This window comes from Bufo bufo, chromosome 7 (genome assembly GCF_905171765.1).
Source record: "Bufo bufo chromosome 7, aBufBuf1.1, whole genome shotgun sequence".
In the NCBI taxonomy this organism is placed as follows: domain Eukaryota; kingdom Metazoa; phylum Chordata; class Amphibia; order Anura; family Bufonidae; genus Bufo; species Bufo bufo.
The window spans coordinates 188,824,926-188,849,923 of record NC_053395.1 but is presented as its reverse complement, the minus strand read 5'-3'; the positions used below and the strand labels follow the sequence as shown (position 1 = coordinate 188,849,923).

General features: G+C 44.6%; 1 protein-coding gene across 4 annotated transcripts; it reads right to left on the bottom strand.

Moving 5' to 3' along the window:
- Nucleotides 1-411: 411 nt before the first annotated feature.
- On the bottom strand, nucleotides 412-24,998 carry LOC121007660 (FAST kinase domain-containing protein 1, mitochondrial-like). 4 transcript variants are annotated; one of them, XM_040439756.1, is made up of 15 exons: nucleotides 24,941-24,998; nucleotides 22,429-22,826; nucleotides 21,294-21,362; nucleotides 19,123-19,248; nucleotides 17,167-17,565; nucleotides 14,364-14,474; nucleotides 13,516-13,647; nucleotides 12,406-12,892; nucleotides 12,156-12,270; nucleotides 7,988-8,116; nucleotides 5,887-6,018; nucleotides 4,975-5,079; nucleotides 3,146-3,224; nucleotides 2,576-2,687; nucleotides 412-554 (listed from the first exon to the last, which is right to left on the bottom strand). In XM_040439756.1, exons 2-15 carry the CDS (start codon nucleotides 22,761-22,763, stop codon nucleotides 465-467), a joined length of 2,421 nt encoding a protein of 806 aa, XP_040295690.1. In that variant the 5' UTR covers nucleotides 22,764-22,826; nucleotides 24,941-24,998; the 3' UTR covers nucleotides 412-464. The 4 variants fall into 4 exon arrangements, with proteins under 4 accessions (XP_040295690.1, XP_040295691.1, XP_040295688.1 ...); XM_040439757.1 differs by having other exon boundaries at nucleotides 24,927-24,996; XM_040439754.1 differs by having other exon boundaries at nucleotides 24,676-24,990.

The following is a 24,998-nucleotide window of genomic DNA, read 5'->3' as shown; positions in this document are numbered from 1 at the left end:
TCATCTTTATGTTCATACTCATTTGCATCCCAACGCTGTGCCCTGACAAACCAGCAGTAAAATGCATCAAGAGGACTTCTCTCATTGCATTTTACTGCTGCTTTTTCGGAGCCCAGCGCCAGAAGTAAGGTCTACCATCCCTGTGCTGCCACCTTGCTCTCCTGGCAGATGCGACATGAAGAGCTGCCGGCACCGAATCTGTAGAAATACAATCCCATCGTGGTTGCTCACAAGCCACAACTTCTGTTACAAGGCAATGGCTGAAATATTTTCTTACCACTGCTTAGCGGCTAACAAATTATTCATCGCAGGGTCCGAAAGTCTCCCTAGTGATTCCAAGTTACTAAGAGTAAAAGCGATTTGTCTGGAAAAGATGTGTTGAATCATCATAAAGAACACTACAATAATATGTAATAAAATATTTTATCTTTTTTGTTACATGACAATAAAATATACGGTACAGGTCAGTGATTGGCAAAAATCTTCTTCCTGAGATACTGTATCTGGTTCTTTCTTTCTGACACAGTCAGTGATTTCCATTCATAGCTGGGTATCTGTAAGACAAATAAAATCTCATATTAAAACCAATTTATGACATTTATTGGCAAGCTGAAAATGTATATCTGCATACAGTCTTGTTAGCAGCCAATTGTTCACTGATTTTTTTTGTAGTTAAAGGGGTTCTGCAGTTTTTTTAAACTGATGATCTATCCTCTGGATAGATCATCAGCATCTGATCGGCGGGGGTCCGACACCCGGGACCCCCGCCGATCAGCTGTTTGAGAAGGCAGCGGTGCTGGCAGTAGTGCTGTGGTCTTCTCGCTGTTTACCGCAGACCCAGTGACGTCACGACTAGTATCACTGGCCTGGGCGCGGCTAAGCTCCATTCAAGTTAACAGAGCTTAGCCCCGCCCAGGCCATTGATACTAGTCGTGACGTCACTGGGCCTGCGGTAAACAGCGCGAAGGCTGCGGCGCCGCTGCCTTCTCAAACATCTGATCGGCAGGAGTCCCGGGTGTCGGACCCCGCGCCGATCAGATGCTGATGATCTATCCAGAGGATAGATCATCAGTTTAAAAAAAACTGCAGAACCCCTTTAATGAGGTTATACAGCCAGAAGAAAAATGGTGGCGGGGGGCTCAGAGTGGGTTAAAAAAGAAGAGATACTCCCCTCACCACCACTTCAGTTCCAATGCCGCCTGGGTTATTGGTGGCAGCAGGCTCAGAATGGATTAATTCAGGGATGCCCAACCTGTGGCCCTCCAGCTGTTACAAATCTACAACTCCCAGCATGCCTGAACAGCCTACAGCTGGGAGTTGTAGTTTTGCAGCAGCTGGAGGGCCGCAGGTTGAGCATCCCTGGATTAACTGATAGCTCACAGGTCCTCTGCCGTTCCAATGCTCTCTGGGCCCCCAATGGTCTCTAGTTCCTGGTCCTGTCCCGACGCAGAGGAAATGCCTGCTCAGCCAATCACTAGTACGGCCAGTAATTGGCTAAGCAAGCATTTCCTGTGGGGCGAGACAGGACCAGAAAATAGAGACCAGTGGAGGCCGAGGCAGCATCGGGATGATGGAGGACCTGTGAGCAGAGTATCCGTTAACCCTCTCTGAGCCTGCTGCACCAATAACCCAAGCAGCATTGAACTGAAGCAGTAGTTCCCAAATTCCAATAATAATTCCAGTGCTCTTAGACTACCCAGGGTCACCACAGGCAGTGGCAACACTGCATATTCCCCAAAGTAGGGAATAGGTGTCTGGTGTGGGTGCAACTGCTGGGACCCTTGCCAATCACAAAAACAGTGGCCTGTGTTCAATTTGAATCCAGCGGCCGTCGTGCACATCTGCTGATGCTTCAATAAAAGGGGTTATACAACCCCTATAATGCCCTCCAAAATGCCCAGCCCCTCACACAGGTTATACTTACCCTGTTCCCCGACACCCGCGTCGCTTCTGATGCCCGCACGGCCGCTGCTGCATCTCCCCATCACGCGGATCAAAACATCCAGCGATGGGGGGAGCAGCCAATAGCAAGCTGCAACGGGAACGAGCCTCCCTAGCATAGATGCAGCGGCGGCCATGCAGGGATCAGAAGCGATGTGGGTGCCGGGGAGCAAGGCAAGTATAACCTGTGTGATGGGCCCGGGCATTTTGGGAGGCATTCTAAAGGTTGGACAACCCTTTTAAACTCTATGTGCTGTACTCGGCTGTCTTCAGCAGTCCCATAAAGTCGAATGGAGCGTCAGCAGACGTGCTACCGCTGCTGGATTCACGAGACACCCATTTGTGTAAGCAGTGGGGGTCCCAGCAGTAGGACCACCACCGATCAGATACTTATTGAGGATGTGTTGTTTCTTTAGTTTGCTTTTTTCAGTGATAGTTGTTATGTTGAGTAGACGCTCATTCTACTTTAGACTGTCTGTGTCGTACTCAGAATTGACAATCACCACAATCTCAATCATTATCTTCTTAGCTTTAGGAAGTCTTCCACTGCACGCTGTCAACAGGCAGACCCCCCCAGCCACACAGCGCAGCGATGTGTCCCCCGTGATCAATCACAAAATACGCTCCAATGTACCTGAATGACGTGGTATCCTAATATCTCCAAATGCCTTTTCTTCATTGCAAATTGTCCTTTTAAATGTGTATTTTGGCAGAAGGCCTTGGGGCTAAGCAATTCCACAGCAAATCTGTAATACAAAACGGGGAAATTAGCATTAACGAGCAAACTCATGAATTTACTCCTAGAAATGAACACAGAAAATCAGATTTGCCTTTTAAATGTAATAGAAATAACAGGTGCATTGAAACAGAATGTCTACCTCCCTTCACAGTGAAGAGGGGTATTCTGGTTTCACTAAATAAATTATATACAATTGTTGAAAAATACTTTCTGGATTCACTTCCTCGCTTTTGTAAATTCTCTGCTTGCCATCAATCAATAGGAACCTTCATTGTATGCCTCCAGTGGATACAAATCAGTGATGGACACACAGGTCGGCACTGATACGCATACCGTATACTGCAATGTGTAAACAATATAAGTTTCTGCTGAATGACAGCAAGCAGAGATCTTGACAGACCATAAGGAACTGGTATAGACCATGTACATGGCAGTACAGAGAGTACTGGAGAAATAGATATTGACCTCTGAGTTCCTTCATAGACATCGTCCTGCTCCGGGTATGGAATCGGCTCTTTGTCCTTGTCCAACGTGAATTCAAAATCTGAGGAAACAAATATTTATAAAACATTCTGAACCTGATGATAATTCTCCACAGCTGCATTCACAATTCTGCAGGCTACTGAGCTTAAAGGGGTTGTCCCAACAGTTCTATACTATTGAAAATTAAATACAAAATATTGTCCTTCTGTAGCCGCCAGCACAAATGATTAAACCTCCTATATAGACAGGAAATCTATTGTCAGTTTACTGCTGCTGTTTGGGGAAGACATTATCTGCAAGGTAATCCTCGTGATAACAGGAGATAGAAAATAGAAGATAGAAAATTGGGGATAACAGTATGACAGCTCTGTTGTTCTCTTGATGGCATGACAGAGTTAAGGCCCCTTTACACAGACCTGAACGACCAGGCCGTTCCCAATAATTGCCTGATCATGCGTGCAGGTAAGAGCTGCATGGCTACTGCAACCGCTCGTCTCCACACAGATTCCTTGTTTCTGGGCAGCAGGTTCCTGTTTACATAGGCCAATCCGCTGCATAGAAACAAAGGTTTTGGGTGCAACATCAAGGATGCTTTGATCTGATCAACAATCATCAACCCATGTAAAAGGGCCTTTATTAAAGGGGATGTCCCATCTCAGACAATGCTGATAGCGGTGGGACCCGCACCTATATCGAGAACGGGGCCCCGCAAGTGAAGGAGGGCGCACTGCGCATGCGCAGCCGCCCTCCATTGATTTCTATGGGGCCACCGAAAATAGACGAACGCTGGCTCCGCTATTTCCGTCGGCCGCATAGAAATGAATGGGAGACTGGGCCGCGCATGCGAGGTATGCTCCCATTCACTTCTATGGGAGCAGCGCTTGGTGGTGGACGGACCCCCGAAAATCTGGGGTCCTCCAGCCACAGCTCTCCCAGCTCTCCGTTCTCGTTATACTGCTGGGACCCGCACCTATCAGACAATAGGGGCATATCCTAGCGATATGCCCCCATTGTCTGAGATGGGAATACCCTTTTAAACGAGCTATCCCATGACTAAAGTAAAACGTGAAAATCAGACATCATATAATACATGACAATCTCTTTCTAACAGAGCTAGAACCAGCCATGTACCTCACATGGATCCAGAGATCTCCCCATTCATTGCTCTGCTAGATTTATATCAAGCTGAGAGCTCAGGGGAGTGTCTTTTCTGCTGCAGCTCAGGGGGCGTGTCTCAGCTCTCCCTATCACAGCTAAGGGGGCGTGTCTCAGCTCTCCCTATCACAGCTAAGGGGGCGTGTATCAGCTCTCCCTATCACAGCTCAGAAGGCAGTTCAAGGATGAAACTGAGCATGTGCGGCCTTCTCAGTGAGCTGGACAAAGAAAAAGGATACAGATACATTTTATTTTATACTAAATTTTTAATTACATCCAATTACAAAAGTATTCAGATCCAGCTTTTGGTTTCAAAACTGTATATTTTATATGGGACAACCCCCTTTAAGCGAGACTGTCTGCTATGCTAACAGTGCAAACAAAGGAAGTTCAAAAACTAGGAAAGAAAGTAGAATACATGGAGTGACTTTAAAACATTATATCCAGAAAACCATTCACTTGTTTGTTTTTCTTATTTATTTATTTTACATACAGAATAGGCTGTTAATACGTGACAAAAACATTTTGTAATGCAAGTGCATCCCCTGCCTTGGTGTTTATATAAGTTCAACACTGTGTACGTATTTTTCTAATGGCATCTGTGATTGGTTATTATGTAAAATACTAGGATGTTAGCCTGTTTACGCATGTCTTACCTATGGAATAACCGTACGGGGCTGTTACGGAGACCTTTGTATAATGTTTTCCTCCTAAAATCTCTTCTAGCAATTCCTGAAGCAGCAGGTTCACGGAAGTCACTTCTGTAGAATTAAATTGCATATTATTATTACAGGATATTAGATTTCCATTTTGAAAGGCTTCCTAGTCAATTTTAAGTCATTCTTTTACCAACACAATCTAGGCCCTAGGTTCTCCAACACAATCTAGGCCCTAGGGCACATCTATTCTTTCAAAAGCGGTGAGAACACCACAAAATACAAAAAGAAAGGGTCAAAACCTTTTGGACAAAATGCGTAGCATAGATCATTGATCTCTAGAACACGGACATGTTAATATTTATTTATTTTATGCACTTACATAGCGCTGACATATTCCACAGCGCTTTACAGACATTAGCATCCAACTGTCCCCAATGGGGCTCACAATCTAAGCTCCCTATGTCTATGGAGTCTGGGAGGAAACCGGAGAACCCGTAGGAAACCCACACAAACACGGGGAGAACATACAAACTCCATGCAGATGTTAATATATAACAGTTCCTAAAGATTGAAATACTAAAAGAGATAGGATTCAGATACCAAAATCTGCGGTTGCACAAACATATGAAAGAAATACAAAAATCGCTGTCATTAAGCAACTTGTTATTTTCTAAGGTAAAAAAGGGACTGATGACCTTGTGACAATTACACAATTTCCAAAGTGTTTCCCAGTGGAAACATTTATCCCCTCTGTTTGCTGCAATACATATGTGACCGGCTTTGTTATAAATTTGTTATATATCTTATAACAAGCCGATACAATTGTACTTTTTGGCAGCGGTGTTGCAGTAAATAATAAATGCCATGCAGACATGTGGCTTCAGAGAAGAACAGAAATCTGCCTCTTACCTTTCCTCTTCAGGTGCTGACAGTATGGATCATGGAACCATGGAACCTGATATTCTGGGTGCTCAATGCAAACCGCACGATTCAGTTCCATAAGATAATACCGTAAACTCATGCTCTGAGCGTGCGGAAAAGCTGAAACATTATACAGTATGGATGGGATCAGTCATTTGCAACATGCACCTGAATCAAGGCTAAGACTATGGGGCACATTTAAGAGCTGCGTTTTAGACGCCATAACTTTTTTTTATTTTATTCTTTGCATCAGGCCATTTTGCCATACACATCAGTAGGATTAAAATTTTTATCAACTTTTGTTATGAGCAAAAAGAAGGAAAAAAATGCAGCATTTTTATTTATGCTATCTACCAGTCACCCTAAATAATATGTTCATTATAATGTCCGAGCTATTATTATGACTGGATACCAAATACTGTTTTGTGATGCCTAATAGTATGTTACAAAGACACATTGATTGTAATGCTGTTTGCTCTGTTGTTATTACTAATATTTTGTAACATTAACGTTGTAGAGAAATGTAACTTTTACCATAAAAGAAAAAAGCTGGGAAGTAAAAATTCTATTTTTCTGCCACTACTTTTAAAACAAAAATTTTCCTCAGGTCTTGGAGGGATTTGAATCCCAGGCCTTCCTTATAGCAGGCAATAAACTTTCCACTAGTCTATAACACTGCTCTATTGTATAGACATGATTTTCTTTGCTTAAAAAGCTAACTATTTATTCACTTTTATGAATGTGAAGAAAACAGTAATACCATTGGGCATAAACAAATTCCATGTTCATAGCAAAACGTTTATATACAATAGTGAGTAAAGCAGCTGTTTACTGTTACAGACGGTCTGGGGTTCAAATCCCACCAAGACCTGTAAAATAATCTTTAATTTTAAAAGTTAAAGAGGACCTTTCACTGATCCTGACATTGTGAACTAAGTATACAGACATGGAGAGCGGCGCCCGGGGATCTCACTGCACTTACTATTATCCCTGGGCGCCGCTCCGTTCTCCCGCTATGCCCTCCGGTATCTTCGGTCACTAAGTTATGGTAGGCGGAGATTTCGGTCACTAAGTTATGGTAGGCGGAGTCAGCCCGCAGAGCTCACAGCCTGGGAGGTTTTTTTCTCCCAGGCTGTGAGCTCTGCAATGCGATTGGCCAGCGCTACAGCAGAACAAGGGCAGACTCCGCCTACCATAACTTAGTGACCGAAGATATCGGAGGGCATAGCGGGAGAACGGAGCGGCGCCCAGGGATAATAGTAAGTGCAGTGAGATCCCCGGGCGCCGCTCGCTCTCCATGTCTGTATACTTAGTTCACAATGTCAGGATCAGTGGAAGGTCCTCTTTAAGGTAAAAAAAACTGAATTTTTACTATAAAAGTTAAATTTTTCTGCAAAGTTATTGTTACTAAAAAAAAATATAATAATTAACGAAACAAAAACTTTTACAGTGTTTTTTGCAGCCTTCCCTTCTGTAACTTTCAAAACACTAGTAACGCCTAAGGAATGCTAGGTTCACATCAACGCTAAGAAATCCAGCAGGCTGTTCCGGCAGAGGAGCGGCCTGCCGGAGTTCACTGTATCCAGCATAGCCGTATAATGCCATGAACCACCAGATCCCCTTTTACTATAATGAGATCCCACAGGGATCCGGCTATTTAACAGCAGAAATGCCGCCTTTGGGCCAGACAAACAGTTGTGCCAGCCGAATCCCATGATAGTCCACTGGGATCTAGAGGTTCATGGCATTATCCGACTCTCCCTGTGGCTGGGGGATGACATTACTGGAATACCCCTATATAGGAATCTGCAATCCAAAGTCTACTCTCTCCCTTGAACACACTCCTGCTTGGTCACAAACGACACCATATTCCCAGTGACTTCCCTGCAGCCTGTATAGTGACTACAAAACCATAGAGGCTAATAGTTCATTAAATACATTTTAATAGGTTCCAAAGGCAATGTCAGAGATTTTCCTTGCTTATAGTGGACCTTTACCATCTGTAAATCACTTGATATTTAAAACTACTTTACAGATCCTACACAATGACAAAAAGCCATAAGAATAACCAAAAAAGGAGCGAACTTACATGCCAACTGGGCATCTAGCTGGCGTAAGAATTTGATGTCGAATACAGCATTTATTAATTCCTTCGGAAACTGTTTTACCAAAGCAAAACTGTAACAGATCTGAATCAAGCACGAAGGACTCAAAGAATCTATAAAAAATAAATAAAAAAAAGACAAAGATATAATTCAAATAATAAAGTACAAGTGAAGCTCTAACTTTAGTAGGAGGCACCTTAAAGCAGTGCTCCTCCAGTCCTCAGGGCCCACCTACCGTCATGACCTGATAATATCCCACAGAACACCTGTGGTAAGTCCTGATGCACTGACACTAATTATATCACCTGCTCAATACTAAGGAAATCCTGAAAACATGACCGGCAGGTGGACCCTGAGGACTGGAGTTGAGGAACCCTGCCTAAGGCTACATGCACACAACCATTCAGTTTTTTGCGGTCCGCAAAACACGGATGGCGTCCCGCAATTTGCGGAACGGCACGGACAGCCTTTAATATAACTGCCTATTCTTGTCCGCAAATCGCGGACAAGAATAGGACATGTTATTTTGTTTTTTTTTGCGGGGCCATGAAACGGAGCAACGGATGCGGACAGCACACGGAGTGCTGTCTGCATCTTTTGCGGCCCCATTTAAGTGAAAGGGTCTGCATCCGAGCCGCCAAAACTGCGGCTCGGATGCGGACCAAAACAACGGCCGTGTGCATGAGGCCCTAAAGGATATCTGCAACCAACAGTTTATTTCATTGCTCCAATCTGAGAAAAAATTAAGATTAAGCAACTCTGCCAAATCCTGATGAAAAATACCCTACCGTTTTGTGTACACAGCTCAAACTCAGGCCCATGTATCTGCATGGTCACAGACTACAAACCAACCTCTGTAGTCTAATCCTGAAGTTATATTAGAACAATATTATCATGTTCCATTTTCCTTTTCGTCCTACAAACCAGCAGACAGCATAAGAGGGGACGGGGGTAAGACATGACTGCAGGACCAGAACATGGATCATGGATCTAGACAGGACTGTGTTTGTCTTCTATGTATGCAGACCTATTTCTACATACTGTACTGAGTCCAAATGAATCCTGCAATCCTCTAATCCTATAACTGGATGGATATTTAAAATGTAAGTGTCCTCCTGTCTACTGTGCAGTCATACTCTTCCATCTTCTCCCTGTCTGTGAGATGCCCAATCGCAGCGGAGAGCGTCACAACCAGGGAGAAGGGGATGCCCCTTAAGAAACAGGGCCGTCTCCTCCTCCCTGTTCCGATGGTATGAATTTACATACCAGGCGGAAAACCAGAACGGGGGGCACAGCGGGGGAACGGAGCAGCGCATAGGAAACATAGTAAGCGTTATAACATACCTTCAGTATGCCCTACACAGCCCCTATTTACATGATTATGTCAGGACTGGTGAAAGGTCCTCTTTAAGCCAGTACTCTCTGCTCTGCACTGACGAGGGGCAATCACCCTGAAACAGCTGTCTGCAGATGAGATGCTGGCTTATTTAATATCCGACTCATGTCTCAAGGACTTTTTAAAGGGTTGAACATTGACTTAAAGCAGGGATGCTCAACCTGCGGCTCTCCAGCTGTTGTTAAACTACAACTCCCACCATGCTCTGCTGTAGGCTGATAGCTGTCCAAGCATGCTGGGAGTTGTAGTTTGGAGGGCCGCAGGTTGGATATCCCTGACTTATAGGATAGCTGCCTTATATCTGGTGGCATTAGAGGCTTGTTAAGAGCTTATTTGAATCCCTTTTTACCTAGATTTTAACACGTGGAAATAAATGATGAAGATTTTATTGCACGCTGGATTCAATACCTTCTTTAAACAGGGTTTGTCTCTTTCCATGGAGGCATATACCAGTGAGGAACACACGTATTTGAACACCCTGCGATTTTGCAAGTTCTCCCACTTAGAAAAAGAATTCAGGAAATCACATTGTATGATTTTTAAATTTATTTGTCTTGCACTGCTGAACAGAAGTATTTGAACACCTGAGAAAATCAGTGTTAATATTTTGTACAGAAGCCTTTGTTTGCAGAGGTCAAACGTTTCCTGTAGTTCTTGACCAGGTTTGCACACACTGCAACAGGGATTTTGGCCCACTCCTCCACACAGATCTTCTCCAGATCTTTCAGGTTTCGGGGCTATCGCTGGGCTTCATTAAGTTTCAGATTCCTCTAAAGATTTTCGTTTGGATTTAGGTCTGGAGACTGGCTAGGCCACTCCAGAACCTTGACATGCTTCTTACGGAGCCACTCCTTGGTTATCCTGGCTGTGTTTTTTCGGGTCGTTGTCATGTTGGAAGACCCAGCCACGACCCATCTTCAATGCTCTGACTGAGGGAAGGAGGTTGTTGCTCAAAATCTCACAATAAATGGCCCCATTCATCCTCTCCTTAATACAGTGCAGTCGCCCTGTCCCCTTTGCAGAAAAGCACCCCCAAAGCATGATGTTACCACCCCCATGCTTCACAGTAGGGATGGTGTTCTTGGGATGCAACTCATCCTTCTTTTTCCTCCAAACACGACGATTGAAGTTTAGACCAAAAAGTTCTACTTTGATCTCATCTGACCACATGGCTTTCTCCCATGCCTCCTCTGGATCATCCAGATGGTCATTGGCAAACTTCAGATGACTTGAGCAGGGGAACCTTCAGTGCAATGCATGATTTGAAACCATGACGGCGTGTGTTCTACCGACAGTGACCTTTGAAACTGTGGTCCCAGCTCTCTTCATGTCATTGACCAGCTCTCTTATCATTAGTGATACCCCACAAGGTGAGATCTTGCATGGAGCCCCAGTCCGAGGAAGACTGACAGTCATCTTTAGCCTCTTCCATTTTCTAACAATTGCTCCAACGGTTGATCTATTTTCACCAAGCTGCTTGGCAATTGCCCCGTAGCCCTTTCCAGCCTTGCGGAGTTTCCACAATTTAGTCTCTGGTGTCTTTTGACAGCTCTTTGGTCTTGCCCATGGTAGTAGTTGGCGTCTGACTGTGGGGTGGACAGGGGCCTTTAAAGAGCTCAGACAGGTGCTACTAAGTTAGATTAATGAGTGGAGTAGAGGTGGACTTTTCAAAGGCACAGTAACAGGTCTTTGAGAGCCAGAATTCTTGCTGTTTCTCAGGTGTTCAAATACTTCTGTTCAGCAGAGCAAGACAAATAAAATCTTTAAAAATCATACAATGTGATTTCCTGATTTTTTTTATTTTTATTCTGTCTCTCAGAGTGGGAATGCACCTACAATGTGAATTTCAGACCCCTTCATGATTACTAAGGTTACTAGGTCTGCAGAAAACAAAAATAGGACCTTTTTCATAAATAACTATTGCAAAGTTGCTTCATTTTAGAAGCATTTGTGATACTGGTTTGTACGTAGGACATAGCTTTTAAACAGTTTGCATTTATGTTCCATCACTTTATAATTCCTGAGAATCTGACCTTGTTTTACCAATCCTGAAAACACAGAGGATGCGGCCATTCATTGTGTTCCCCCTCCGCTGTGGCACTGCGGCCACCTGGTGTACTGGGAACCGAAGCACAGCCTGATTCATGTGAATGGGACCAGTTACAGTTCTCTGCGCGGTCTGGTGACCGAGAATACTGCTGTGAAGGGGACGCAGTGTTTAAAGCATTGCAGCCCCTTCATTCTCCGAATTGTGGGGAGCCGGCAGGTTGGAACCACACTGATCTCCGATCATTGTGATGGCTTATCCTAGTGATATAGTATCAATTTATAAGATTGGAATACCCCTTTAAAGGGGTTATCCAATGTCTAAAACATGCCCCCCCAATGCCTGGGCCCCTCATATAGATTATACTTACACCGCTCCCTGCATCTCCCTGTCGCGCGGATCAAAACATCCAGGAAGCAGCCAACAGCAGGCTGCGAAGTAGATGAGCCTCCCTAGCGTCACCGGTAACGTTGCGACCTGCTATTGGCTGCTCCCCCCCCCCATGGCCGGAGATTTTGATCTGCGCGACGGGGAGATGCAGCGGCAGTCGTGCAGGGATCAGGAGCAACGTGGGTGCTGAGGAGCGGGGTAAGTATAATCTATATAAAGAGCCCGGGCATTGGGGGGGGGGGGGGCATGTTTTAGACATTCGATAATCCCTTTAAGGATTGACCTGCTGACCATAGCACAATATGACGAAGACACCTACCTTTACGCTCCATTACATGTTGTAAGCATATGTTAAAAAACTCTCTACCCTGAGGTGGCTCATAATTCAGGAAAGCAAAAGGACGGAGAACTATAAGGATACAGGAAGGATGAATCTAGGAGAAAGCAGATGCACATCAAAAAGCAGTTAAGAGCATTAAAAGAGCATTTGAATGAATTGCCTCACAATGGCGACCCCTTTCTACATGGATACTATAGGGTGGGGGGGGGGGGGTCCCTTCCTGTAATACCTTTGTAATATCCTCCATGGTCACTGCAGCAATGGTGTGTAGAAATGGCGCTCGAGCAACGTTCATCTGCATTAAACAAATAGAAAGTTTTGTGACGTTCCTCCAGGTGACCTCATGCAGTAAGCGCTGGCAGGTGTCCAGCACTCCCTCGGCCAGTTCTCCATTCATCCACTGCCGGCTCTTGATCTGCATTATTTCGTCTAGCAAGAGATCAAGGCTGTCCACCTGCTGGAGTCTCTCCAGGGCACAGCTCTTCAGTTTTTGGAGGAGTTCCCTGTAGGTTTTATGGTGGTTCCCAAAGGAACGAGGTGTTTTTGACAACTGCATAAGTAGGACGGCTATCTTTTCCAGGCTTGGCAAGTTGCACTGCTGGATTATAGCATCTATTTTAGAAAGGACAGCTTCATCCACTTGGTTGAGGTTCAAGAGAGAAAGTGCCTTGGCCATTCTGGCCACTTCAGATGGTATAAAGCTTGCAATTAGGTTCCTGCAGGGGAATAAAAAAATAAAAATAATAATGTAATAAATAAGTATTAATTTATTAAATTAATAAATATTTAGTGCATTCCAGACATGACGTCAGAAGATTTCCCGATCGATGAGTGTCCCAAGGCTGTAAACCCTTCCACAGTAAGAAACCTGTCAGCAAGTGTTCAATTTCTGTACAGTGCCCCCACAGAGAAATAGAAGTGTTAGGCCTTATACGCGACTGTATTTTCTGTGGTTCGCACGTGGACCCGTCCACAAAAATGCAGGCACCAGACGGTTGCTGTTCGGCAAATAATAATAGAACATGCCCTATTCTTGTCTGTTTTGCAGACAAGAACATGCATCTCTCTAGAACAGGGCTCCTGGAAAATGCAGGATGCACACGGACCGCAAAACGGATACGTTCGTGCGAACAGAGCCTTACACAGCACCCACTGAAAGAAATGTGCTCTCCCTGTAAGATGCAGAAATGCCTGGTCATTAATAGTAAGAGATGCCACTTTTTTGTGTGCCACGTAATAAATCCTCTAGAACCATAGGGTAACAGCTGATAGCTCAGCAGAGACGATGCACAACAGTCCGCAGACATGCCATTGTACGGTGTCATTTACTGTCACTTACCTTTGCAGATGCCTTTGTAGTTCTTTTAGCAGCTTGGTATTTTGGTGTGGCAGATTCACCACGGACTCCGTCGTGTGAAGTAGTTGTGTGGGTTTGCAGATATCCAAATGTTTCTGCAAGAGGGAGCAAATTCTAAAGAAGAAACAAAAATAAAAAATAAATAAAAAATAAAGGTCTATGAAATCCGTTCACACTATAGCATTACATTGGAAGCGCCTCTATATGACGGAACCTTCGGAGACATTTACAATGATTATCGAGTTATTTTCTGTACAGGTTCCAGGGCAGCACATTACAACCACTGTTGTGGTCGGGGACAAAGCTATAGAAGGTGCAGAGGTGGCCCTGGTGGCTAAGGGGGGCCCATAACAAAACACCACTTGTATAAATGATGCATTGTAGTTGGGGTCCAGACGCTTCCAGGCTTCAGGTTACACTGAAGAAGCCATCTACATGAAGACCGCCATGGAAGTATAAGGGTATGGCTACATGGCGACACTGGTCATGGCCAGGATCGCAGGGCCATCGCAGTGCAGAGGTGACCCCATAGAAATGAATGGGATCACAAGGCGAGTTGCAGGGGTGCTCTGACTGTAATCCCCAAATCGCAAATAAAAAAAGATCAACTTTTGGATTTTTTTTGCAATTCAGGGGTCGCGGCACACCTGCGACCCTATTCATTTGTACGGGACCACATCTACACTGCGATGTCCCAGCAATCCTGACCGTGACAGCTGTTGTGCAACCAGTGTCGCCATGTAGCCCTACCCTAACTTTGGGGATGAGGAGCCATTAAACAGGTACATGTTAACGTAAAGACTATCCAGCGGTATACCCAGAAATCTTACTTTTGGATGAGGGCGTTATTTGTGCAATCCATTTCCACCATTGCTCTCAGGACAACAAGTAGATGGCTCAGGTTCATCTCATCAGTGAAGGCCAGCAGCTTTTCTTCAAGTCTGGGGGAGGAAGCGAAATCCACAAGTATGAAGCTGGGCCATACAAAGTCCTTGGTTGTATTTTATAAAGACATTTACGTACTGGAATGAATTAATGGAGATGTATGAAACTGGAAGAATGGTTCTGATTTGCTCAGCGTCACTCATGCCCAACGGCTGTACCTGGTATTTCAGCTCAGACCCATTCACTTAAAGGGGTTGTCCAGGTTCAGAGCTGGACTCGGACATACAGTGGCGGAAATAATTATTTGACCCCTCACTGATTTTGTAAGTTTGTCCAATGACAAAGAAATGAAAAGTCTCAGAACAGTATCATTTCAATGGTAGGTTTATTGTAACAGTGGCAGATAGCACATCAAAAGGAAAATCGAAAAAATAACTTTAAATAAAAGATAGCAACTGATTTGCATTTCATTGAGTGAAATAAGTATTTGAACCCCTACCAACCATTAAGAGTTCTGGCTCCCACAGAGTGGTTAGACACTTCTACTCAATTAGTCACCCTCATTAAGGACACCTGTCTTAACTAGTCACCTGTATAAAAGACACCTGTCCACAGAATCAATCAATCAAGCAGACTCCAAACTCTCCAACATGGGAAAGACCAAAGAGCTGTCCAAGGATGTCAGAGACAAAATTGTAGACCTGCACAAGGCTGGAATGGGCTACAAAACCATTAGCAAGAAGCTGGGAGAGAAGGTGACAACTGTTGGTGCGATTGTTCGAAAATGGAAGGAGCACAAAATGACCATCAATCGACCTCGCTCTGGGGCTCCACGCAAGATCTCACCTCGTGGGGTGTCAATGGTTCTGAGAAAGGTGAAAAAGCATCCTAGAACTACACGGGAGGAGTTAGTTAATGACCTCAAATTAGCAGGGACCACAGTCACCACGAAAACCATTGGAAACACATTACACCGCAATGGATTAAAATCCTGCAGGGCTCGCAAGGTCCCCCTGCTCAGGAAGGCACATGTGCAGGCCCGTCTGAAGTTTGCCAATGAACACCTGAATGATTCAGAGAGTGACTGGGAGAAGGTGCTGTGGTCTGATGAGACCAAAATAGAGCTCTTTGGCATTAACTCAACTCGCTGTGTTTGGAGGAAGAAAAATGCTGCCTATGACCCCCAAAACACCGTCCCCACCGTCAAGCATGGGGGTGGAAACATTTTGCTTTGGGGGTGTTTTTCTGCTAAGGGCACAGGACAACTTATTCGCATAAACGGGAAAATGGACGGAGCCATGTATCGTGAAATCCTGAGCGACAACCTCCTTCCCTCTGCCAGGAAACTGAAAATGGGTCGTGGATGGGTGTTCCAGCACGACAATGACCCAAAACATACAGCAAAGGCAACAAAGGAGTGGCTCAAGAAGAAGCACATTAAGGTCATGGAGTGGCCTAGTCAGTCTCCGGACCTTAATCCAATCGAAAACCTATGGAGGGAGCTCAAGCTCAGAGTTGCACAGAGACAGCCTCGAAACCTTAGGGATTTAGAGATGATCTGCAAAGAGGAGTGGACCAACATTCCTCCTAAAATGTGCGCAAACTTGGTCATCAATTACAAGAAACGTTTGACCTCTGTGCTTGCAAACAAGGGTTTTTCCACCAAGTATTAAGTCTTTTTTTGTTAGAGGGTTCAAATACTTATTTCACTCAATGAAATGCAAATCAGTTGCTATCTTTTATTTAAAGTTATTTTTTCGATTTTCCTTTTGATGTGCTATCTGCCACTGTTACAATAAACCTACCATTGAAATGATACTGTTCTGAGACTTTTCATTTCTTTGTCATTGGACAAACTTACAAAATCAGTGAGGGGTCAAATAATTATTTCCGCCACTGTATCCTCTTCTTCTCCCAGGCAGCCCCTCTGAGATGAGCATCAGAGCATCTCATGCTTTTTCAGCAGACCCGGCTTCCACCTAGCGGTGTTCCCAGTGACAACACCGGAACTAATGGGCGGGCTTTAACGGTGACCCAGGCTAGGGCAGCACTAAAGCCTGCCCATTAGGGCCGGCGTTGTCACGGGGAAGCCTCCGCCTAGCAGAGACCAGATACGTCACCAGATCTGCTGAAAAACCATGAAATGCTCTGATGCTCATCTCAGAGGGGCTGCCTGGGTGCAGAAGGGGATATGTCTGGGTTCATCTCTGAACCTGGACAACCCCTTTAAAATAGAGCTGACCTGCAATACCAGACACATGCCATGGACAAAAGTGGCACTGTTCCCGGAAAAAATAAAATAAAAAAATGAACATTTTTGTACTGCAAGACAACCCCTCTAACCCCTTAATGGGGTTGTCTGAGATTTTAGTACTGATGACCTATCCTCAGGATAGGTTGTCAATATCAGATCAGTGGGAATCCACTGATCCGATATTGTCCGCATTGGAATGAATGGGTTTGCACCTGTTCCGCGTTTCCACAAATTGTGGAACGGATACTGTGAATGAGCCCTTATTCAATGCTTTCAACATCATTTTGGTGGTGGTGGAAATAATCAAACGCAGGGACGAGGAGAAGACGCCCATAGCAGTCAATTAAATTCCAGCTCTCCTTTTTCAGAGGCCAAATGCCAAAGCATAAATGACTATGTCAATAAAATATGGAAGCGGCTGATGAGGAAGAAAGAGTTTACATGTCTGCTGCATGCAGGAAGAGAGGGACATTCACGCTTTTTCGGACACTTACCCGTCTCTCATACGAGGAGATACCATTCTACTTAAGGCATCAAACAGATCCACAAAGGTCTCGGGATCATTACACATTTTCATCATCTCAACAAGTCGTGGCTTGGCCATAACGGGGAAGTCCGTATTGTTTAGTCGTAGGTGCTTGTACACCCCAGCAATGCTGGACAGGTCTTTGGCGTCCATTGTGCCTATGTGCTGCTTGAAGAAGTTGTCGTATTTCTCCAGCAGGGAGACATAGGTGAACTTGTATTTATAGAAAAGTCTCATCACCCTGAACGCATGCCTGACGTCGGACAGCTCAAATTTCTGGATGACGGATTCAGTCTTTTCGACCAGTCGTTCCTGCAGGTTCGGTGAGCTTACCGACTGCAAGCAGACGAGGAGACAGGACAATGTTCTGGAGAGCAGAAGATGGGACAGAACCATCATAGAGAGGACATCGACAAGAAAGGTTAGGCCAGAAATACATTGTACTGACAGTGGAGCTAAAGAGAACTTTTCAAAGGGTGTTCCAGTGATATCAAGTTCTCCCCTTTGCACAAGACAGGGGAAAACTACTAGATTGGTGGGGGGTCCTACCACCGATCATGAGAACGTGGGTCCCAAACACCATGGAAATGAACGGAGCAGGTGGTCGGAAATGCACGCTGCTGTTTCATTAATTTATGTGGGAGTTACCGAAATAGCTCTCAGTGCAACGCTCAGCTATTTCCAGAACTTTCATTTCCGTTAAAATGAATAGAGCAGCCGCACCCATTTCTGACCACCCATTCTTTCCATTTCAGGGGGGCTCCATGAGATTTGGGGCCTCCATTCTCATCATCTGCGGCAGGACCCCCACCAATCTAATCGTTTTCCCCTATCCTGTGGGCAGAGGATAATGATATAACTGAAATACCCCTTTAAATGCAATGTGTGTAATTTCCTCTTCTCCGTACACATCCAAAGTTGCATTTGAAATTCTTTTTGCTATGGAGGATGAATTTCCTCAGGTTACAAACTCTGCAAATAGACCTGACCCTAAATAGGGTTGTTTCATCATAACAAGACCCTTTAAGATTAAAATGGGATCTGTCAGCAGTTTTGACCATCCTGAACTGCTGACAGCAACAGGTAGGGACAGTACAAACATACCTTTTTGTGGAGCTTTTGTCATCAGGAGGAGTTTGAATATGAAGTTTTATTCTGGCAGATTCTGGAAGTACTCAGGAGGTGGAGCTTCAATGTGAAGTGCTCTCTGCATGGAGCTGCTCCACAGCCCCTCGCCTCTGCTGAGTGACCGCTGCAGTGGTCTGCTGGTTGGATTTCATAGCTGTCACTCAAAGCAGAAGGTAGAGGACCCTTTTATCAAGTAGATGGAAAAAAATGAAAAGTTTCTAAGAAACTTTCTATACTTCCTAATTTGCTTTGCCTTCCAATCCCTTAAAGGGGTTATCCAAGACTTTAAAATGCTCCCCCATATCCCGGGCCCCTTACATTGAATCTACTTACTTCGCTCCCTGCGGCGCTCCTGGTTCCGCACCGCCGCTGCAGCTTCTCCCAGTGCGCAGATTAAAACATCTGGTGTCGGGGGGTGCAGCCAATGGCAGGCGGTGACAGGGACGAGCCTCCCTAGCGTCACCCGCAATGCTGCCCGTCACTGGGTGCTATCCGACCCCCAGACCCCCCCCCCCCCCCCCCCTTTCCTCCGACATCAAATGTTTTCATCTGGGCAAAGAGAGAAGCAGCAGCAGAGGTGCGGGGACCAGGAGAGGCGCAGGAGGTGGGGAGCGAGGTAAGTAGATTCAATGTGAGGGGCCCCAGCATATGGGGGAACATGTTATAGTCTTAGATAACCCCTTTCATTTACAATTTCCTCCATTTTCAAGATCTGTGCTTGCTGTCAGAGTCTGCAGCATTAAAGTTGCTTATTATCTGATACTGGATAAGGCGATGAAGGTGTGAGTATACGTACACAGGATCGTCCGCATCTTCCAAATCCCTGTCCACGACACTGGCCATGTGTCCTATAAGCGGACTAGTGGTCAGATCTTGTTTTTTCAAGCAAACTGCAAACTTTGCTAATGTTGGAAGATCAAGTCTGTGCATTCAAAAAAAATAAAGACAAAATTCCTGATCACAAAGTGCAAATTTACACGTCTCACCTTCTGTAAAACCCTGTATCTATCATCCTGACATGGTGACGTGCAGGTGTACGGCAGGTAACCGCTGCAGCCAATCACTGTCTTCTGTGTAAAAACTGCTGAGGACAGTGATTGTCTGCAGTGGTCATATGCCATAGACTACAAGGTCACCTCTGCAGTTTGTACACAAGCAGCGGCAGAAGGACCGGAACAGCACCGCAAAGAATGGAGATTATATGATGATTTTTTATTTTAGGCTACAGGAGGGCTTGTCCGAGATCTTTCAATATCTTGGAAACCCCTTTCAGGCTGTGGTAAACTGTTAACATGGTTCTGCAAATAGAGACCCCCTGCATACAGCCATACAGCGGCTCCATTTTGTACGCAGCCTTAAAGGGGGGTTGTCCCACCTCGGCACACGGCATTTATCATGTAGAGAAAGTTAATACAAGGCACTTACTACTGTATTGTGATTGTCCATATTGCCTCCTTTGCTGGCTGAATTCATTTTTCCATCACATTATACACTGCTCGTATCCAGGGGTTATGGCCACCGCTGCAGCACAGATACAAGTTGGCCGGGAGCTGCTGCACACGCGTGCCTATGTGCACTCCTAAGGTCCCGGCCACCAGAGAGGCCGGCATTTTTTCATATAGTGCGCACGGCCACTGCTGAGGAATTGCAGGGTGGTCATAACCGCCGTATACGAGCAGTGTATAATGTGATGGGAAAAGAAATCAAGCCTCCAGCAAAGGAAGCAATATGGATAATAACAATAGTAAGTGCCTTATATCAAAGGGCATCTGTCAGCAGATTTGTCCCTATGTCACTGGCTGACCTGTTACATGTGCACTGGGCAGCTGAAGGCATCTGTGTTGGTCCCATGTTCATATGTGCCCGCATTGCGGAGAAAAAAATAAGTTTTAATATATGCAAATGAGCCTCTAGGAGCAACGGGGGCGTTACCATTACACCTAGAGGCTCTGCTCTCTCTGCAACTGCCACACACTCTGCACTTTGATTGACAGGGCCTGGTGTGATAACATTTGCCTGGCCCTGTCAATCAAAGTGCAGACGATGTGGCAGCTGCAGAGAGAGCAGAGCCTCTAGGTGTAATGACAACGCCCCCGTTGCCCCTAGAGGCTCATTTGCATATATTAAAACATCATTTTTCTCAGCAATGCGGACACATATGAACATGGGACCAACACAGATGTCTTCAGCTGCCAAGTGCACATGTAACAGGTCAGCCAGTGTCATGGGTACAAATCTACTGATAGATGCCCTTTAACTTTCTCTACATTATGAATGTAATTTGCTGAAGTGAGAAAACCCCTTCAATAGGGATCCACAAGAGTGAAAGAGTCCTTGACTGTAACTCTTATGTCTCCAATTTCACATTAATCTAACAACAAAAAAAACAGCATGCTCCATCAGAATGTATGCACGGAGGAAAGTTCCTTAAAAGCCCGGGTTCTCACCCAATGGAGCTTTGTACAGCAACACACAGTGTCCGATACAGACCCCCATGTTACACCGTATCGCCTTTGTGCCCTGTAAATCATGCCTAAGGCTTACCCCGGCCATACGCATTAGATTCATGTAGGCCAAACCCGTTGATTTCGGTGAAGCTGGTCAACTGTCTAATATGTATGGGGGCCTCCTGACTCTCCACGTCAGCAGATATTGGGGGGGAAAAGATGGCCATCAGAGGTGTCTGGGAGCCTTTTACTTCCCTTTCCCAATGAAAACACATGCACACTTGGCTGAGAAGGGGTGTGCATGTATATTGGGCGAGGGGTGTCAGGGAAAACTGCCGCCAAGCATTCAGCCATCACTTATCTCAAATGGACAGCCAGCTTTAGTTCAGACTGAAAAAAAAAATAATTACCCCCAAAAAATTATTGTGAAAAAGAGGACGAACTCAGTAAGGTCACGGGCTGCGGTATCAGGATCACTGAGCACTTCTGCATTTGAATCTTCAGACATTAATGAACTCACCTTTCTAATCTTCTCCATCCTTCAACTACCAGCCGCTGTATTACAGCATCGTGCGCCTGCACCTGAAACCTTGAGGTGAACAAATAAAGGGTTAATGCAGTGCATGTGCATAGGCTGAGGTCATACCCGTGTCCCCCCCCCCCCGAGGTCACAGGACAAGCCATGACAGTAACAGACTGTGGTCATTCTTCCTGATGTCACTTGGCGCCGCCCTTCCCCCCCCATTACACATACATGGCACCAGGCGGAAAAACTTTTCATGATGCTCCCCAAATAATGCTCCTAATATCGAGCCTGGTGTCATTTGAAAGCTAAGATTACGGGTTTCAGCAGGATGCCAAGATACTAGCGAGGGTTTCAAAATGTATTCAATAATTCCATGACAGTGAAAGGGTCTAAAAAGGTTTAAAATTCTGTGCCGATTCATCTCTATATCGAGTGGAGCTTCGTTTTTTTTCATTCCCTGCCTAAGGCTAGGTCTACACGACGACAATAAGTCGCGAGACAGATAGGGCACAGCTACACTGCAACATTTGTCGCGCGACATTTTGTTGCACCAATGTCACGCGACAATTTTTATAATGGCAGTCTATGGTGTCACACTGCAACATGCGACTGCGACGCAACAGTCGCAGAAAAATCCACCTCGATTGGATTTTTTGCGACTGTTGCGTCGCAGTCGAAGCATGCCGCATGTTGCAGTGCGACACCATAGACTATCATTATAAAAATTGTAGCGCGACAAATGTCGTCGTGTAGACCTAGCCTAAAAATATGACAACTTGCTTCTGCCTTCAAATTCCACTAGAGGGAGCCTAAGAACTCAATAATAAGGCATTATGCAGCTCCCTCTAGTGGCGGCCAGTATGGTGCCTTTTACATCTACGAAGAGAATTTGAAGATTCGTATAAAAAAAATAAAAAAGAGTGAAGATGATAATTCTGATACGAGACCTGTTTTATAACTGCTGCAAAAAGCATTCACACAGCAGATCTTTGATAACGTGACTTGGATTTTTCTCTGATTATAATGTATTGGGGGAGGGAGTTTGATACTTTTAAACTTGGCAGCATCACCACAACACAATCCAACCTCAATGTGTCCCATATAGTAAGCGTAGTCGTCAACCACCTACATCATTAGGTTGTACAAGACATCCACCAGTTCTTTATCATCTAGGAGATCAACGTTGTCCCGCGCTAATGTGCGGAGAGCAATAAATTCTGGGTGATCTCGAGTTTGGCCAAGTGTTTTACACGTTTCCGGTTTCCCTTCTTGAAAATACCAGAGCAGATTGACTGCGTAGCCCACGTGATGTACCGAAAGTGCGGATCGGTTCATGCCCAGCAGCTGGAACACTTGATATTCTGTGGTGCATTTCTTTAACTGGTCCAACAACGGTTCCGTTTTCACAGTTTGAGTCCGAAGCAATCGCAGTGAGAAACGGAAAGGACTCCTCCAACGAAGCATGGTGGCCAGACTTATCTATAGAGATGATTGCATCGTGTTTCTCATCCTCCTTTCTGCGCACGCCTATAATAAAAGGGTTATGTTAGAAGTGATTTTATAGGAGGTCATTTTTGCTATTATATATTTATATTACAAAACAACAGATTTTTATGATCCCCAGCAAACAAAGATGACATGAACATGGAGAACCAACATAAAAATGTTATAAACAAGTCACGTACACGGCAGGAATCCCGCACAGCACCTAGTACTGACCACAGTACACGACCATATTACGAGCCAAGCAACATACAGGATGAGATCTGAGATCATTTCTGGCCCAAGTTTCATCCATACATTCTTCCCTAAAACAGATCCCAATACACACAATAAGGGAAATGTATAAAACTGATGCAAAGGAAAAGTAAGGAAGAAGATATCTAAAAGGGAACCTGTCACATTGGACATGGTGTCTGATCCGCAGGCAGCAGGCTATAGTTCAGGAGGAGCTGAGCAGATTGATACATAGTTTTGTGGCAAAAGATTCAATAAACCTAAATTTTATACACTCATAAGAGATGCTGCAGAATTGGTATTACATGGGAGATGTAAGTGGATACTAAAACAGACATAACAGGAGAAGTGACCTCTTCTCTTTAAAGGCTATTTACATCTTCGGGGGCAATTTTTTTTATTGTTGCATTTTACTCATTTGGGGCTAAAACAATTTTTTTTCAATTGGTCTTTATTAAAAAAAAAATATTGAGCTGTTTTGTCACAAAAGGTTAACTGTTTTTCTAACCATGTGACTGGTACTTTCACTTTGGGCCAGACATCTAATAAACCTTATCTCTAAACCACTAAAAGGCAATAAAAACGTATTTAAGCCACATTCTTATCAGTAAGATAAGGATTGAGCTTTGATGAGTGTCTATAAAGGTCAGAGATAAGGAGTCCTTCAGCTGCCTGCCTGACGGAGCAAACAGAAAATTCTGATCCTGCTAGTAGAGCATCTCAGCTCTGAACAGAAAAAAGGACTCCATATTTTTTAATAAAGACCAAATGAAAAAACTATTTTTAGCTCATAATGAATACAATGAGCTAATAAAAATAAAAGAAAATTGCCCCCCAAAACTGTACATAACCTTTAAATGAATAAAATACACGTTTTACTGAATCTTTTCGCACAGAATGCTATATCAGCTCACCATGTTCCGTGTGGCAGGTTCCCTTTAAGGCAGACAGTTTGACATTTTCATTTTCCAAAGAACCTCAGAAAAAGGAGGTAGAGTCCGGCTGCCATGAGCAATAACCCAGATTTTCTGCAAGATTCTTAAAAATGACACCAGAAAGACTTGGGCAGGGCCATCTCATGTACGACCCAGTTGATGATTTCATTTAAAATGTACTATCACGAGCTGCACTTTGTTGGAAATTCAAAGTCATGCAAACGGCCCCATCTATTCTGATAAAACCGTTGTGTGCTATGCTGACGCTTTTGCTAACTTTAGCCATGAGTTTTAGAAAAACTTTTCATAGGTCATAGTGACAGATCAAAAGTTTTGATCTGTGGTAGTCTGAGTGCTCCCCCCGGTCGTGAGAACAAGGAGAGAGAAGGGTCACACATGGCTCTCTCTCCTCACTGCAGGACAGAAAGTGAGATGGACTCAACAGAAAGTCTATGGGCCAGTCTCGCTTCCGACACGGTTGCAGTGGGCGCGATTTTGTTTTGATCCGACAAGCATCTAGTCGTGCTAAAACATGTGCTTTACAGGGTGACTTGACATGTCGCACTTTGCACCTATTGTAGGGATGGAAGGTCTAGTTTAACAGTCTTTCATCTGCTTGTCAAAATAAGCTCCTCTCATTCCACACATGATAACAAATACAAAATACTATATTCAACTCTCACAGTTAAAAAAATAACCATTACCTAATACAACTCAGATTCACTTACAAATGATCGCCACTTTTCTCCTAAAACAGAGGGGAATACAATCACTGGAACACAGTGACCCAGAACGTCGCGTTCATGACGTCATCCTGCAAGCCCTGCATTTCTTACACGTAACTTTCTTTGAACGAAGACGGTTACTGGAGATAAGCCGGGTGTAACGTGCGATGGGTATACATGAAAACACATAGAGGCATAGAAGGCTGTCTGGCCCACGGAGCTTACACTCTAGTCTACAGCTTACAGAGGTCAGGAGCAAGGCAGGAATCCTGCTAACCGCCGAGCTGACTTTCACTGACGAC